The sequence below is a fragment of the Lissotriton vulgaris genome, chromosome 7, assembly GCF_964263255.1.
Source record: "Lissotriton vulgaris chromosome 7, aLisVul1.2, whole genome shotgun sequence".
Taxonomy (NCBI): Eukaryota; Metazoa; Chordata; class Amphibia; order Caudata; family Salamandridae; genus Lissotriton; species Lissotriton vulgaris.
This window is the reverse complement of record NC_141695.1, coordinates 1097264245-1097283238: the sequence shown is the minus strand read 5'-3', so window position 1 is coordinate 1097283238 and position 18994 is coordinate 1097264245. Positions and strand designations below refer to the sequence as shown.

Below are 18994 nucleotides of genomic sequence, written 5' to 3'. Positions count from 1 at the left end.
AGCAATTTTTTTGGCTTATCAGGGCTCTGGTTTGCTGTGTACTTCAGTGGTCCATGTATGGTCCACTACAGGCGCCTCGGCGTACTGGGCCGCCTTTAATGGGGTGGCTTTGGATGAAATCTGAGGTGCTGGGACTTGGACTTCTAAGTCTACCTTTATTAGGCATTACAGGTTGAATTGCACTATGGGTGACCGGTTGAATTTTGGGTGTGGTGTTTTCGTGCTGTGGAACCTGATGCTCCTCAATGATTTATTATGTCATCAAATTTACTGTGGTGCGCTTCTCTCCTGTGTGATGGCTGGTTTTTCTACCAGTGTTCCAAATGCCTTCTCTTTGAGGGCTTTGGTATTTCTCATGTGTAATGACTGGGTCGAGGATGAGGGACTTGGAGGTAGTGTCCTAATAACTTACTGGTAATCCTCATTACTCCTAGTCCTACTCGTGCTCGACCCAGTCATCCTTCCCACCCACCCTCCCAGTGTCAGGTTTTTGTGCTTGGTATGTTAGGAAGTGCTGCGTTCTGGCTATTGTATTATAGCCCCTGGCTGTTTCCTGTCAGTGAATACTACCTCACGTGTAGTGACAGGGTTGAGGACGAGTAGGACTAAGAGTAATGAGGATTACCGGTAAGAACTTAAGTAGTTCCATTCAGTGACTGGGAGTACTGTGGCAACGTGTGCTTTTTGAGTGCAAAAGTTCTGGCAGTTCCGACAGGAAAGTTTCATAGAAACCATAGCAAAGCAAAATAAGCATTGATTAAGATAGAAGGCTTGCAGCCAATGCCAGCGTGGCTTCGACAATGCATGTTTTCTTTGGTGGCATGCAGAGTTTATGATGAGAGGCCGGGCAAGTAAGTTCTCCCACAGTTTAACCATCTACCGTAGCCTTTTTAAAGCCATGAAGCAATAGTTTTATTAGCCAAACTGCCAGTAGAAAGTAATGTTTGCACACATACTCGTAAATTTATAAGTCGACATTGTTTAAGCAAGTTAACTATTTGCTTTACATTTGTCCAGCATGAACTCTTAATTCACAGGCATTCAGCATTAGGCATAGCTTCGAATGCTTCCAGGATTTGCTTAATTTCTTCATCTGTTAAACCAAAGTAATTCCTGAAACATTGTGCAAACGTTTCTAACTATTGTATGAAAGGTGTAACTATTGCATGCAACATCTTAAAGATGATAACATGTTTTTACTTCGAACCTCTGTTATACTTGCTTGTTTCTTAGTCAAAAGGGGTATTTCATGAATCGGTCAGAATTATTTTGGACATGCTTGTATTTATGCAAACTATAAGGGTTAAAATAGAAGTCTAACAAACATGTATTATGGAGGGTGGGGAGCATTAGTTAGGCACAGGGAGCAGCATATTAAATGAGTGGAAATAAGTTCGTCTGTTGTAATGTGTTACTTAGCTCTGAATAGGGAGAGGGTGTGGCAGATCATTATTCACAGTGCAATGCTGCCACCTAGTACCCGTTTGGAGAATGACCGCTATAGTTTAACGTCTTCCTGCTCGCTTCACAAGCACATTAACACCTACAATAAAACCTTTTTTCTGTTTTCATTGTATCTACATGTCATGACCTAGCTCTCCTGTTTAGCTTGTGTTTTGCACGTTGTAGTGTATGGGTTAATATAAACGTTTGCCTCATATGGCTGCTCAACATGCATTTAACGTTCAGGTGCAATTCCTCCGAATCAAACATTTTCCAGTTTGTGTCTAATGTGGGCGGCATAGACAAGGCCGCAAGCTCAAAGAGCATGTTATGAAGTAAGTAATTCAGCAGGTTGTGTTTGTGGCACTCTTTACACTTGAAAGAAGTCGCCCAAAGATATGTTTTCACAAGAGAATATTTCTGCTTCACATCTGCTGTGCTCTCCCCTTTTGAGCAGAAAAGGAATTGCACGATCTAGCTGACCTACGGTTCAGCACGGTGATGGCGCACTGTCGTTAGTGCTCCACATATAACGATGCACGACGGATAATGGGTGTACTTAGCGAGACAACTTGCCTTTAGTAATAACATAACATATTTAACATTTACCATCGAGGGGCTTGTAAGCCTGCAAATAGTTGTAACCAGTTTCTTCTTGTGGTATGTAAATGTCAGTCATCCTGGGGCTTCTGGAGTGCTGTGGAATAATACAAAGATTCTCAAAAGCTAACCCCAGCGCAGTGTGAGAGTTTGAGATTGGCCACATGAATCGGAATACAAGGTCTGCAAATAGTGAACATTACTGTAGGCAAAGTGAACCCACCCCAGGGTGTCTAAAAAGGGGTAGATATTTCTTCCCTGATCACTCCATCCGTATTTAAGGTTTCATGTCCTCAAGCAATTATTTTTCAAAGAAATTGTATTCGAAAAGACACGTAAGAATCTACCACCTTGGCATAAGGCACAGACAATTGCCAGCTCTTTTCCTAAAGCACAGTCTTGACTGTACTCCTAAGGGAACAGTCCTGCCTGATCTGCCAGGCCAGGAACAGGTGTACACGACTTTTGAGCCCTTATAAGGGCAAAATTGGTCTTGGGTTGCTTGTGTTCCGGTTCAGGGAGGGCTTGGCAGTCCGAGCTGTGCTATTTCCATTGGTGCAGGGTCAAGACCGATTTACATATGGCTGGATCCAAACTGAGGTGGCATAGTGTGCATTTAGATGTGGTTTGGTATTACTCTATTTTAGAGCCGGCACATATGCATTTTGTTGCATAGAAGCCCACAGATAACTGTAGTAGACAAGGGTTTTGACGTTGGCCACCCACTTTGACGAACCCTTGTGGGACACTGATGATTCTTGTTAGGCTCCGTTGAGTAGGATTGTACATTGCTTTGCAAGCGTTTTTTATTCCTCTCCAGATTTGTAGTTTACTCCCATCAATGACATTGAAGGCACTTTAACACCTTGGCTGCGGCTGGAATTCCGCGCCGGTGCTGGACATTCCAATCGCGGGCGTGGTCATGACGGCTCCCAGCTGTCATCAGCACACGCCCACCGTGACTCATGACGACTGGAAGCCGTTATCAGCACCGAAAGGGTTAAGTATTAAGCCAGACCAATTGGCATGGTAGAGAGTGTTATTATTTGGTATTGACTTTTTAGAATATTTTTGTATTTAAATATAAAATGCGGTATTTTTTCACCTGTTTGCTTATACAAAGTTGACTAATGCCATGAGAAACCATTGCGTATTCTTATATCATAATTTTTCCTTTGAACAGTTCTTCATGTTTAAGTGCTAGAAGGCTACCGTAGCATTTTATCATCACATTTTGACCAAAGTCAGGTTAGAAAATGTGTTTAATGCACAGCTTCTGGCACGTGGTTTTATGAGTACCGACTAGTTTGCAGTTTTATTTTTTCTAAGACTGATATCTAATATGAAATTAGGCCGAATAACAAAGATAAAGATGTAACTAATGTGTTTTATTATTCACAGGAGACTTGTATGGCGCTATTGGATCTCCTGTCAGACTTGCAAGAACAGTTGTCATTGGCAAAAGACAGGAACTTGTCCAGCGACTTCTATATTTTCTCACATATTTCATCAGATGCTCTGAGCTGCAAGAGACCCACTTGCTGGAGAATGGTGAAGATGAAGCCATTGTTATACCAGGGACTGTCATCACCACTACTCTCCAGAAAGGTGAAGTAGAGGAATCCGAATATGTTTTTATCACTATGCATAAAAACAAGGGCTGTTCCTTTTCGAGAAATGTAGAAGAATCAAGTACAATGGACAGTCACTGTGTTTGTTGCCATTGTCCCCTGTATGCTAAACAGGATAAAGGAGGTGGTTCCAAAGAAGAGACGAAAGCTATGCCCACTACACCAAATGAACAGTTGAACACTCCTTTAAAGGAATCCCAGGAAGTTGTGCCTTCTTCTGGTCGGAAGGATAATACTCCAATCAGGCTACATAAAGATACTTCAAGCCCCTGTTTGGAGCCTAAGGTGGAGCGTATGATAAGTACAGGCTCAGCTCCAATTATTAGTGCATCAGCTCTGGCAGACAAATGCATCTTAGCAGAGACAGATTTGAAGGTGAAACCAGTAATGGAAGAAAACAGATTGTCGCCAGACACTGGGCCAATACTCGAAGCTATGACATCACCTGGGATTGCTGTTGAGAAGAAGCCTCCAGATAAGGCTTTGTCTGCAGCAGTGCCATGTACATCTTCCCAGGTTCAGTCCAAGGTGATGTTCCTCATTGGAGACTCTATGTCACCAGACTCTGATACTGAGACCAGAAGTCAAGCCGTGGCAGAGCAAATCAATAAACATCATAGCAAGCCGAGGAAAGAAATGGCATCTGAGAAGGACCAAACCCAATCTTGTGGAACGTCGCGGGTGTTCCCAAAAGTTGCCATCACATGTCCGGATTGGAACCCTTTCAAAACTGACACCAGTTTATTTGATGAGTATTTTCCTGATGATGGTTCAATAGAAACCAGGACTATTGATGATATTTCACCACAAAACAAGAAAGTAATTTTGGGTCACAATTGTAGGGTGCAATTTCCTAAAAGATTGTGTACAAAGGTATGTAAAGCACCTAGTGATTTTTGTACTTTTAAGTGCTCCCGAATTAATCAAGACTTATGCAAAAACTGTTTTGCTGAATGGGACCAAAAATTGGAGAAATCTATTCATGTCCCCTATGGGGATAAGGAGGGTTTTGGGAAAGATATTGCTGCCAATCCTGAGTGGGATATTCCAAGGAATGAAAGCTCAGACAGCGCCCTCGGAGACAGTGAAAGCGAAGATGCAGGTCATGAGGGGCAGAGATCAAGCAGTAGCTTTTATGGTGGTGGACATGAAGACTGGACAGAGGAGGATGAAATTCCTTTTCCAGGGTAAGTTCTACATTCTCACAATGTCACCTCTACGAATAGATGCATGTGGATAGGTAGCAAAGTACGCTTGCCTCAACACTTTTGTTGTGATGAAACATACAATTCTGGTCATCAGTGCTGCACAAAATACAGATGAATTACTTTAAGATGTGCACGCATGTTTTCCTGATACAAAATTGTTTGTTTGTATGAGCCATTGTTTATAGCTTGTTATATGTAATTTAGAAAAAGTAATCCGAACTTTACTACACTGTTGATTATCCATATTGTTATGAATAATTCTGACTTAACCATAAATCAGAGTTAGATTATCATTTTGTTAAGCAAAACTTGTTTAAGAAGAAGTGCTCGCTCATACATCATTTATGGTTTCGCCCACAACAGAAATATTCTTTTGATGTGTTTGATACGAAGCATCTATAATAATGGGGTCAAGTAGCCCCACTGCCTTGAGGCACAGCTGTGACAGATTCCATCATACTGCAGTAATGTGGTGGGTGTCTATTCTAAATTTCTAAAAGTTCAACCATGGATAACAAACACACGTCAGAGTTTTCCATGGCATGTATTTATTCAAAAGCAAAGAGAAGCATGTTAATCAGTATCATAGGGCGATTAATTCATATATATTTAGCATAGCAGTTTGGTTGATATAACCATGTTTTCTGTTACCTCAGACCTATGAATTTGAAGACTAAAACATAAGTGCAACATGCTCCTTTTAGTATAATTGTAAAACCTACTTATGGCTGTATCTTAACTACTTGACTAAGTCCTATCTTCATAAAGATCAGGGATTAACAGCTAAATCCTTGCTGTCAAATAATTACCAGTGCTTTCAATACATTGAGTAATCATAACAACAGCCTATTATCTTAGACGGTACTTGTGAAATAGGTGAAAAAGTAGTCTCTCAGGAAACACCCTGGAAGAGGGGATTATTAGGAGTTAGAAGAGTGAGACATATTAACCAATATATAAACAAAATGTATATTTCTCTTAAAAAAAAAAGTTTCTATATGACATTGAATCGATCCTCTTGACCTCTCAGCCTAAAAGTAATTTTTCTACTTGTGTTAGTCATCATACCTAAAATTCTCATATTAACTGTTGGTTTAGAAGATGATTTCATGATATCCGAAAGTAAGCGATGGGCTGTCATTATTCATTGTATCATGAATAAGTCAACTTCGTGATATAATTGAACAGATTTCCATTTTTGATTACAATATATTCGATCCGAAGATCATGCACCACTCGAAATATATGCTGAAAACCAGCTCGTTGCATGCTTTTGAAATATTTTTGCAGCCTTAATTTCAGAGTGACTTTTGTTATTTGATGCCCTCTTTTGTAGGATTTGCAAGCGATTGCCTGCGTTATTTCCTAGAGTCATTTTTGGTTATTTGTGAGTCGGATTTAAAAAGCAGCAACATGATCTTCTGTCTGCACATTGCTGGCTGACCCTTCCTTATGTGACTCAATTTGCAGCTTATATAATCCATACTGAATCTATTGTAGTTGCTCATTCTGTTTGTTGCTAGCACATGAGAGAAAGCAAAGGCACTACTGCATGAGCAGGTGTTTTCCCTTCACATCTCAAAGTCAAAGCTTTTTGCCAGGCTAGGAAAATCAGTGTTTTGGGACAGTGATGGACACACTAATGATAACATGGTTGACGTCAGAGGAACACATTTTGAGATATGAGTCCTATCTTTGTGCCAGATAAGTTGGTTCAGGTGATAGATTGGTACACTTATGGTGTTCTAAATTCTGTGGATATGTCAGACAAGGCTATAAATGAGTTCTGTGGAGTGAGATCTCCACTGGCCCCATTGCCCAGTTTAACTGACAGATTCGAAGGTGATCTGGCTTTGTATCGAGTGCAGGTCAAAAGCTGCAAGAGGTCATTCATGTTCACGGATTCTCAAGTTGTTATTGAAAAGATGCTTCTCTGTCAGGATGTGGATTGCATGTGAATATTGCATGTGAATATGAACACCTATTGGTGGGAAATGAGAGGTATCTCCCATCAGTCTTTTGCAGCGCAGAGCAATAAAATAGCCTAGTAATGTTTTTCTTGACCGTTTTGGTTCCGACGTTTACTGTCATCACCATGGCTCTACGTGAACCAGTGCAAAGTAGTGGGCTTATTGAAATTGCTCAGAAAAAAGCTGTTTTGACTTAGGGAAATTCTGATCAGCATCTACATCCATGCGCCTAATTTTCCAAAGTAATATTGAAGTGATTGTAGTCGGGCGCCATCTTACACTTAAGTAGGATTGTGGCCTTAATCCAGATATGGTTTCAACATCTTTCTAGGCATGGATGTGTTCTTGGTTAGCTTTCTTTATAACTCTCCTGAACACAGAGTGCCTACTGTTTTACTGTTTTGGGTTTCCAAAAATGGGTGTTGTTGCTGAAGTCATGCTGATTCCCAAGTCATTCAATCTGGTGTATGTCTTTCCATCGTTTCCATTCAAATACATGATCTTAAAACAGATTTAGAATTTTCTGATGGCTCTGAATAGACATGTAAGGATTGGCTATCCAATTCAAAGCTCTGTCTCCTCAAAATCAAGAAACCTTTTAGACTACTGTGGTCAGATTTGTTGTATGAGGACCACAATCCATAACTCACACAGCAGTCATGCAAACCACAACTCGCACACCAAATGCAATGCTTATGATTTCAATATTGATACCAATAAATAACCTGGCTTAAAATCACAATGTAGTTAAATAGAAATATTTACACAAATCAATAAATCGGCATTCACAGTTGGCTCTTAGTGTTAAAAGCTAGTATTATACGTAATCTCATCAGTGTCACGTCAAGTGTTAGGTCATGAGCCTTCCCTAGATGAGCTCTAATGATAGTCCTTGAACAAAAGGTGTGTGTCCATGCGTTACCCACATTGCTGCATTGAGGGATGTACAGTGTGGGTATTGTCCTGAGGGATACTGTGTTATAGGACCATGCTGTCAGGGACCTGCTCTTAATCTGTCTCCGGGCGTTGTCCTCATGATAGAAACCCCTGTAGTAAGTAAATGGAAGTGTGTGCCTCACAGTGGCGGGTGTTCCTGCAGGTCCGGCCTTGTTCCGTCTTCCGCTTAACTCAGTCACATAAAACAGCCCATACCTGCTGCGCCCGGGCGGGTAGTTTATTTAGCACATAGCTTGTTGCAGACTCCAGTCCCGCGTGGGACGGATGGTGTCATGATCCACTCCCAGGGTGCTGGAAATAAATCCTTTGTTGTGCCAGCTGCACCAGGCCCTAAGAAATGACCGATCGGTCTATCGAAAATAAGACCTGAGAGCCTGGAATGGCGGGCTTCACCGCACAAAAAGGGCCTGGTGGGTTTTCATACTTGTATGGAACTCTGAGGCTCTTGAATGAATATTTGTCTCCGTTTGGTCTGAAGTTATGGTTTTGGTAATATTGTCCGTTTGTGTAGTACACAATCCAAACTGCATTTACTCTGGGTTCTCTAATAACATTATTTCATCCTCAAAAGGATTAACGCATTACTCAGCCCTGCGGAGATTTGGATCTCTAACCAGCAAATAACGTGCATATTTCTGCAGCGGCGCTCAACCCACTGAACTATACAAGGGTGCTATGTGTGACCTGTACCTTAAGCCGCAGTGCGCAGAAGTGTCCTGGACATGTATTTGTCATTACCAATCTCATCAGATATCCTTGAACTCTTTTGAGTCGCGTGGAAGGGGCTTTCCTTGTCACTCGTAGCTCGGCATGGAAGGCGCAAATGCTTGCTATAGGGTTGCAAAACTTGCGGGGTTCCCGGCTTCTGGGGCTGTCTGTCCCCGTTCTCATAGTGTAAGCGATCAGCATCTGATATTGGGGAGAGCAAAGAGCGCCCACCTGGACTGGCGCCCTTTGAATGTGGGTGCTGGCATGTGTCTTAGTATTACCTACTGTTCACTGTAAACTGTAGAACAAGATCACTTGTCTTTAATAGTAAGGAGGAAAGAGGTTCGGCCATAACTGTGAACAGCCCCACTGTGCTCTGAAGGATTAGATAACCCCCCCACTCCCTCCCGTAGCACTGTAGCACCAAGGATGAGGGCGCACGCCTCCAGAAAGCGAGCATTGTGCTGTCCATAACCTCTCTGTGCGCCAGGCCTGTGCGTATGTAGTGGGAATCGGGGCGTGTGGTTTTTGTGTATTATTTATTTCTATGATAAAAACTTGACAAATCTCCTAGGTTTGCAAACGTCTTCTCTTTGGCTCATCTGTGTCAAAATTATGAATGTATCACCAATAAAATGGTTTTGCCTTACTTATACTTTGCAGAGGACACTTCGCGCTCTTCTGTGCATGGAAAAGCTCTGCTTAAGGCAGTTTTGCACAGACAAAAAATCTTCACAGTTTCGGACTTAGCTGGTTTCGATTAGAGTGGAAAATGATCTCACTGTGCCTTGAAATTATCTTGTAACATAAAAAAACCTTCCCATGGGGTATAACTGAGAACACTTTGCAAGTTTCACAAAGAGAAAGAACAAGCACACGAGTGTTGCAAGCGCGCATGCCACAGCGAGACATCTGGTTTCAATTAACACGCACGTATCTGGGCACGATAATTGAAACCACCGACACCAATAGGTCATGGGCGGAGCAATGCGCCCGCCTTTGGCCAATTGCTTGCTGTCTTTGTTAAAAAGAAGCGCGCAAAGGCCAATAGTGTGGGCCAAAACAAAAAGCACACGCACGAACGTGTGCGATTCTTAGGTTAGTTTTGAAAGCCCCTACATGAAGTCTTCGCCAGAACAGCGCATGCGCGCTGTTACAGGCTCGATCTGAAAAGGGGGTACTATTGTATGGTGATTACACATATGTATACAATACAGTAACACCTGAGCCAGTCACTTATGAATACCTATGCAATACAGTTATCAACCATTCAGGAAGACAGTGCAAAATCGAAACTATCTTCTCCAGTCAAAATTAAAGACCCTTTTGTTTGAACTTTAACCCCTTTAGTCTTGCTGGGGCAGACACTTTCAACCCTCATCCAGAGCTATACATTTAGGGACTGAACTTGACTTTGCTATAACCTGGGTTCATCTCATCCAAACATAGTTTAAAACTGGTATTTCCCACACAAAAAGATATGTTAGTCCTGCCTCGTAGAGTCATCAAAACCCAGAGGGCTAATCCATCATGGTATGCAACTGTTACCACGGATTTTTTACAACGCATACCATTACAACGGATACTATTACAACGCAGGTCATTTTACAACGGATACCTTTACATCGCATTACACTACAACGCACATACTATTACAACGCATACCATTACATCGTAAGTATAATTATAGGTAAGTTTATCTTTTTTTATAAACATTGGGTTTTGGGGTACAGGGGTATTTTTAGGTTTTAGGGCTGGGTTTGGGTTTTGGGGTACAGGGGTATTTTTAGGTTTTAGGGTTGGGTTTGGGTTTTGGGGTACAGGGGTATTTTTAGGTTTTAGGGCTGGGTTTGGGTTTTGGGGTACAAGGGTATTTTTAGGTTTTAGGGTTGGGTTTGGGTTTTGGGGTACAGGGGTATTTTTAGGTTTTAGGGTTGGGTTTGGGTTTTGGGGTACAGGGGTATTTTTAGGTTTTAGGGCTGGGTTTGGGTTTTGGGGTACAGGGGTATTTTTAGATTTTAGGGTTGGGTTTGGGTTTTGGGGTACAGGGGTATTTTTAGGTTTTAGGGCTGGGTTTGGGTTTTGGGGTACAGGGGTATTTTTAGGGTTGGGTTTGAGTTTTGGGGTACAGGGGTATTTTTAGGTTTTAGGGTTGAGTTTGGGTTTTGGGGTACAGGGGTATTTTTAGGTTTTAGGTTTGGGTTTTGGGGTACAGGGGTATTTTTAGGTTTTATGGTTGGGTTTGGGTTTTGGGGCACAGGGGTATTTTTAGGTTTTAGGGCTGGGTTTGGGTTTTGGGGTACAGGGGTATTTTTAGGTTTTAGGTTTGGGTTTTGGGGTACAGGGGTATTTTTAGGTTTTAGGGCTGGGTTTGGGTTTTGGGGTACAGGGGTATTTTTAGGTTTTAGGGCTGGGTTTGGGTTTTGGGGTACAGGGGTATTTTTAGGTTTTAGGGCTGGGTTTGGGTTTTGGGGTACAGGGGTATTTTTAGGTTTTAGGGTTGGGTTTGGGGGTACAGCGGTATTTTTAGGTTTTAGGGTTTGGGTTTTGGGGTACAGGGGTATTTTGAGGTTTTAGGGCTGGGTTTGGGTTTTGGGGTAGAGGGGTATTTTTAACCTATTTTTACAAATTAAAAAAATAAAATTAATTTAATAATTTTATTAAAATAATATATAACAAATAATTAAATTAAATAATACATTAATAAATATTTACAACATATTTTAAAAATATATATTATTATCATATACTTACCTATACTTACGTTGTAATGGTATCCGTTGTAAAATGACATGCGTTGTAAAAAATCTGTTGTAATGGTATGCGTGCTAAAAGTACGCGTTGTAACATCATACATCCATCCATCATAGGTGCAGTAGTAAAACAACTGGATTACTGCAAAGCAGTATACACTGGTTTACCAATTAAGGCAATTTCCAGACTGCAAGTGGTACAAAATGCTGCAGCCAGGCTGACTTGCCCTAAACTAGCTCGCTGGGAGGCAGAGTACTCTCTTCAAACTTTGAGTCGAGCATTTAAATGCCTTCATAATAAGATCACTTTCTAGTGAAGTGCCTTACTGCACCCTAATAAGATGGTATGCTCACAAGAGGCAGAGCTTTCCCAATAGTAGCTGCAAAAATATGGACTAGTTGACTAGGGACTCTGAGGTTAGAAAAATCAAAAGATTAAAAACGGATCTAGTAACTTGTTGTTTTTTTAGGTCGAGCCTTCGAGGCATGATGTATTAAGGTAGTGACCTGAAGCTCCTCCCACTCTCTGCCAATATTTTTTATTGGCTTTTGTCATAGTCCACTGTGAACTGTGACTGTTCATTGGCCATATCTGTTTTGAAAACAACACAAATAAGGCATGGTCATTTAGAATGCCAATAGCTCAAACTCTCATAAATGCGAGCGAGACCTATTGCATTGCAAATGCTTGTTAGCTGGATGTTTTTGAGGATTTTCTAGGGTTATTTTATGGCATGCTTTATTCCCAATCGCTACTGTGCATTGCCTGCAGCTGTGAACAGCAGGGGTTTACGTCAAAGCCTGTCTTGCGGTCATGCTGCATGCCTAACCCGCTGTGGATGGCCAACCTTGTTTTTGGTTCTGCTCGGCCAGTGTTGGATGCTGGGTCCTCGCTCTAACTGCCTCTCATTTCTGCTTTCATTGGCTCCTTCTGTATATTTATTGTTTTTTTCGTTTTTGCTATTGTTTTAGGTGTATCTGAAACTCGCAAATTAACAGAAATGTGCTAGTTCTTGAAAATAACACTGATTTATGTCAAAACAGTAGGTGCATGCTCATGAATTTTTGCAAGTTTACTGCACACCAATTGCGTTATATTAATTTTTTTGTCAATGTTTTTTTCTTCACACATCTATATGACATGATTAGCCATTGATAATAAATGTGGTCCAGTAACACGTTGTATAGAGCAAATAAACTAATAAACATACATTCACATATTTATCAATTATCGCACTGCACATCAAATTCCAATTTATTACCACAATACAGCATAACTGACATGAGAAAACATTGCCTGTTGTCTCTCAAAATGCATTTTCTACTCCCTTGGCGGATGAAATCAACTCAATAAGTAATTATGAGGCCCATTCAGAGTGATTTTCTCTCAGTACATGGATTAAACCCATCATATTATAATTATAATTAAAATAGTTTGTGTATAACTAATGCATATGACAAACCAGTATGTATGTGTGCGCGTGTGAATATATATGTGTATTTTATACATCTGTTTGTCAAATGGAGTATACTAAAAAGTATTTAAATTACTTAACCAGAATATAATGCATATATATATATATATATATATATATATATATATATATATACATATAATAATATGTATGTGCTTTGAGAGAATCACTCTAACTGGGCCTCCTGCATTAAAAGAAAATAATTTTGAATAGGCTGCATGACTAATAGACGTTGTTTTATAGATACCCTGGGGGAATGGAGTTTTGGGAAATTACCAAAACAATTGAATGTTGAAACGCATTTAACTTGAGAGGTTGGAAAACGTAATCGTGTTTCTTGGGCAAGTATTTGTCTTCTAAAAGTCAGTCTCAGAAAACTAACCAAAGCGTTCAACATCTTGACATCCCTCTGGTTGTAAAGAATGTTCTTTTTGAGCACCTTTTTTCCTCGGTATGTTGTAGTGTTAGCATAATGTGGTTGATTTTATAGAATTGTAACCTGTGCCATGGGTTTTACAGGCCCTTTCTAAAAGTAGCTATTTAGTCTTTAACTACAGCTATAGCCCGAGGCAGAAGAGCTACAGCGCTGTTAGAAACTTTTCACCTACTCAGAGGAGAATTTTCTAAATTAAACTTTGAGAAACTAAAAGACCAATACTGCTGTGTGGAGCATACGTTTATTGGCCCTGTGCCTCTCAACTGTTTTCATTGGATTGCTTAACACTCGAATGTTCAAATTAACCGTGGGCAGTAACAACTGTTAATTACCCTACCTGTAGAATGGACTTAAGCCCCTGGTGAGGGTGCATATAAAGAGGGGTTAATTAACAGTTGTTGTTGTTGTTCAGTGGGTATTGGCAGTAAGGCTACTAACACCCTTCTGCCTCTTACCCCGCCACACAAATTAGGGACTGCAGTTGGGACAGGAGCCGGTTCTCACCAGAAAGTGTTTAAATAAATAGCTTGGTTCTCCTGCAGCGTTCCTTCAGCTTTCCTTCTCTGAAGCACCTACTTCAGAAACGGCTGTCTGCTCTCTTCCCCTTCCTTTTGGGTGATAAAGTGAACAATTTTTCATTTTTATATCTTGACTAGCAAGCAGGGAAAGCTGTCTTTTTTTTAAAAAAAAATTGTTTTCAAACGTGTTTATTGGCAAAAATTCAGTATACTTGCGTCTTGACATCTCGATCTGTAAATATCATTCCAATGAACATGGCTTACAAAAGAGCCAGCAGGTGTATAATCAAAGGTGAAATAACTGTGGTAAAAGTGAGCTTAATTTAACGATCCAGTATCGAACAATACTGACAATAATTCCCTCCATTTTCCACCTGCCGGGTCTCTTCTTAGTTGTGACCTAAAACATACATAATGCATGGCTTCAAAAGAAATTACAATATTCCTCCAAGTCTCACTGTAATGTAGACTAAGCGTCAGGAATAAAGGGGAGAGGAATCACAGATGCCATCATATGAAAAACTAATAACAGAAACAGGAAACCAAACTGTCTCAGTGATCGCACATGCCAATTTTCAAAAGGGAGGGTGACGGAACAGATCCGGTGAGGGAGGATAGCCTTACCGAGATCTTTTGGAGCTCCAGGGTTGTCGGAGCCGGAGGCAGGAACTCAAGCGATTGGGGTGGAATGGGGGACATGGCTAGCAGAGCTACTATCTAAGGCAGGGGGTAGGGCAGCCAAAGGGCACATGAGGCTGTTAACTCTAGAGTCTAATCTCTTTTTCCGAGTCTTCGTCATCTCTCTCAGCCAATCCATCTATTGTGTCAGGACTCTCTTCTGTGGCAGTCCCTGGGTGTTGCCAAGCCTCCAATACCTCTGACCACAACCCTTCTCCCGTTGCCGCACCCCTCTAGTGTCTTCATGAATCAGGGCCTTCTCCTCAGCCCTAGCCCACATGGTGACATAATTCGTTCACATACCCATCACTGGCCCCACTGCTGACTTCCGAGCTATTGCAATTAGTCTTCAAGTAAACACTAGGTCCAAATCCAGAATCCGTGAGCCAACCTTACATTTTCGGTGTCTAGGCAACACCCCCAGTATCCTCCAGATTGTAAGCGAGTACTCAGTTCAGGGAAACATTCAGAGGACATATCACTGCATTCCAGAATGGCTGTAATTGGGAGCAGCTCTAGGTCATATGGCAAAAATATATTTCCAAATGTTTACATCTGGGGCAACTGCGTGGGTCACCTCCGCAGATCACCTGTAGTCTGTGGGGTATTAGTAATGTCATATGAATATAATTCAATTGAGTATACCTCAGACTCATATTTCTGGAGACCTTTTTAGGGTGCGCCAGAACCGTACTCCATTCAGATACGGTAAGGCCTCTCCCTAATATCTCTCCCAACATATGCCTAGGTGTCAACAGGTCCCTCCGGACCATACTGGTTAGTGACCTATAAAACCACTTCACTAAATGCCGTGCCCATGGACACGAAAGCGGTTATCATCTTGTGTCATTGGTTCATCCGCCCACTGGCCCACAATTCTCCAAAGGTCTGTGACAATGCTTCAAAGGTTAGGAATTGGCCTGGGGTAGATCATACTGAGCCACTAATTCCTCAATCTGGAGTAAGATTCCCATTTGAAAACAGTCTCTGACTGTTATCAAGCCAGTATCTATCTGGATTGACAGCTGCCCAGTTGTTCAAAAAAGTGAGAGGGTCATCATGGGAGAGACCAACCAGCGGAAGGCAGGCAGGTAGAGGGTGTCCCCGTAGTCCTCTGCTTGCAAAGCCTCCAACACATCAAGGCCAACACTAATAACACCCTAGGTCAAAGAATTGCCGTTGCTGGGCAAAGTAACTTTGCCAGCAGCATGGTCTGATTATGAGCCAGTCCCATCAAACCCAACTCTTGAAGTCTAGCCCCATCGAGCTAGTGGGTGACCTACTGGAGTTATAATTCCAAGAAATACAACTCAAAAGCAGGTGCACCCAGCCCCCCCTCATCAGCTGGGCACCAAAGGACCTCCAGGGAGAACCTTAGACAGCATCCATCCTATATCTGTTCCCGAAGCAAAGAATCTAATTGCCGGGACCAAGACAGAGGCACTCTAATGGGGAGATTAATAAAAGAAATACAATAACCCTGGGAGCATAACCATTTTGAACAACAAAAGCCTGACCATAATGTGTAACTTAAGAGATCTCCAGAAGGAGACGCAGGTCTTAAGCAAACTAAGGGCCTTCCACAAATTGCCTCACCGAAGGTCTTCAAGGGAGTGGATTATCCGAATTCCCAGGTATTTAAAAGATGTGGGGGACGCAGTTAAGTCCAGTAGAATATCCAACAGCCGCAGCACTCGCAGCGACATGGGGAACAAGCAGGTTTTGGCTTTGTTGATCCGAAGGCCATAAAGCAGAGCAAATTCTCCTAAAAAATGTAAAGTGGTATCTGCACCCGTTTGGCTATCAGCCAAATAAAGAAGGAGATCTTCTGCATAAAGAGAAATATGTTCCTGGCCCTCTACTGCCACGCCTGAGCACACCACCTTCCATCGAAGAGCTCCACAACTGTTCCATGGCTAAAGCAAAAAGAAAGGGGGACAAAGGGACATTCTTCTCTGGTACCACTATAGACATCGAATTGTGGAGAGATGGTAGTGCCCATCCTAATGTGTGCAGTCCGTGAAGAATAAAGTAGTGACCCAATTAATCTAGCAGCACCCCCTCCGTACCAGCTGACGCGTCACTTGGTACAGGAAATGTCACTTCAGTGAATCTAAGGCCTTCTCAAGGTCTACTGACATAAGCATGGCCTGACAGACTGCACCTTCAAATGCTAAAGGACGTGGTATAGCCTCAGAAGATTAAGGGAAGTACTACGAGATGGAATTAAACTGTTTTGGTTCTCGTGTTATCAATGCAGACCTGTGGGGAAGCAGCTGGAGGGCCAGAACATTGCTAAGAATTGGACAGATGGCGGGACGCCGTAGTACAGGCACCCAGAATCTTAGTCTTGGGGAGTGGGATCACAATTGCATCTCGTGTGGACACAAGCAGCGCTCCATGCTTTAAACAGCATACAGAAACACCTGTTTTGGGGCAAGGGTCCCTGTAAACGTGGAATTAAACTCAGCAGGCAGACTATCAGGACCCGGGGTCTTCCCAGTAGCCATTTCCTTAATGGCGTACCAAGTCTCCTATGCCATCATGGCCCCCACCCCCCTCCAAGCTTTCCCGTGACTCGTGAGTAAGCAGGCTCAGTGGCATTTGCCGCAGGAAGGCACCCTGTGTCTCCAATGACGGAGCTTCTGAACGCCTATTCAGTGTTTGTAATATTCTTGAAACAAAGTGGTAAAGGCCGTGGAAGAATACAGAGTTATGCTGCCCTCTATAAGAATTTGTGTAATAAGGGCCCAGCGGGCCTCCGGGCGAATGAGCCAAGCCAAATGCCTTCCCAGCTGTACCTCCGCACCATGTGCTTTGGCAATATAGTTCTTATAATAATGACAGCGGAGACGTTCTAACACAGCATTATATTTCTATCAAACCTCCAGGAAGTGGAGCACAGCATCCCCATCAGATCTCAGCGCGTTGTTTAGCTCATGCAACCTGCCATCCAGAATCCATAGTTCCCCTCCTAGTTCACCTTCTTACTCTGACCGAGTGACTCAAACAGTGACCCCGAACAACCACTTTAAGGGATTTCCACCCGACTAGGCCTGAGGAAGCAGAACCCTCATTGATTTTGAAGTACTGGGCAATCATTTCTCCCAGAGAGTCCTGGAAACAAGCATCCTCTAATAACAGTGGGTTAAGTCAACACATACGGATCTCTGGACGTTCCTTAACTGGCCAGAAGCCTAACAACAAGGGACTATGGTCTTCGAGGGTGCGCCCCAAGTACTCTGTGTGCGTCCCATATTGACTAAGCCTTTTCCTTAAGTAGGACCTAACATCTCTCCTGGTCAGTGGTGGAGTGCATAAGCTCAAAGGGTGTCCCCGCTCTAATCCTTATCAATGCCCGGAGCGTAAGCGGAATAGGAGGTATTATACAACTGGCCCCACATCTTAAGCCGCAAGTGCTCTAACTCACTACCAGGTGAGTGACCTGCAGCATAGCCCCCTGCACCAGATGCTGCCGCAGATTCCTGCGGATATCATGGCATTTAGAGGTTGAACCCATCCCCCAGATATTCCAAGACGGAAAGGTTAGTGTATGATGCTTGTCCTGCATCTGAACAGATCATATGTGTATCCACCGCTGGTCTCCCCGGCGGCTCCTAGCAACCAAACCTCCCCCATCCATACACCGTGCAAACCCCAGAGAAAAACAATAAGAACCTGAACTATGAACTCCCAGACCCAAGAGTAGCCCAGCAACAGCCGACCATCCAAAATGTAAAATAAAAACATTGTTAGTAGAATGCCACCTCCAGTCACCTGGTAGGGACATATCTGAGAGAGGTTTGCCATGCTGTATAGTGTAAGCTAATTCCGTACCAGCCCCTCATGTACTCACTCAGCGGGCAGGTGTCCCTGCTCACTTCCAGCCACAAGAGCACCCCCTATCTCAGAGCCCTAGAGGAGATCGTAAGAAACCCACAGAGGTCACAGTCCCATGCTTGAACTTACTAAAAGACCCCGTTTAGGAATGCGTAAAAAGCACATTTTGGCCTACAATTGCGCAGGTAGCACTCCTGAGGGAGAATGCAATGAGGATAGGTCGCTCTAGTTGCTGCAGGGGTCACCAGCGCAGAGGTTGATTTTGGCACCTCTCAGGCCTAACGTAGTTTCAGGGCTGTGTTGGCACCATTGAAGCCCTGCCTAACTGGTTAGCCTTCTTCTGCCACGGTTGTACAATGGCAGTAGTATTACACCCAAATCTGAGTGGGTGGCATCTGTTGTACGTGTCGGGTGCCTGGATGGTCTTCAGCTGGAAATCTGGACTGTTGGGAAGGGTTATTTGAGGATCTTATACAGGCTGGCTGCGTACCTCACTAGATTTTATTCCATGTGGCCACCATCTTGGCTTTGACCCCAAAGAAAGGAAAGCTGTCTGTTGGCTAAAAGACCTTTTGTCAGCTTATTGTGGGCTTAGAGCCTGCCGACGGCTTACCATTGGATGATTTTGCTGTCTTTCATTTACTTGCTTTTCCTTTTAGTTTGTGTTGGCTCTCCTTCCTCTTAATGTGTTTATCCCTCCCCTGAGTATGGGCACATTACTTCTGTCCTTGCACTGTGGCAGGGGCAAAGTGAGCAAGGGACTCACGTCTGAGCATA

At 42.7% G+C, this 18994-nt stretch overlaps 1 protein-coding gene across 6 annotated transcripts in view; it reads left to right on the top strand.

Moving 5' to 3' along the window:
• FNIP1 (folliculin interacting protein 1) overlaps window positions 1–18994 on the top strand; it is a 373696-nt gene that overhangs the window by 311420 nt on the left and 43282 nt on the right. For all 6 annotated transcript variants that reach the window (XM_086931544.1, XM_086931546.1, XM_086931543.1 and 3 more), the window contains one exon: window positions 3445–4861. In XM_086931544.1, coding sequence (XP_086787670.1) covers window positions 3445–4861 — 1417 coding nt within the window. The remainder of the gene's footprint in view (window positions 1–3444; window positions 4862–18994) is intronic.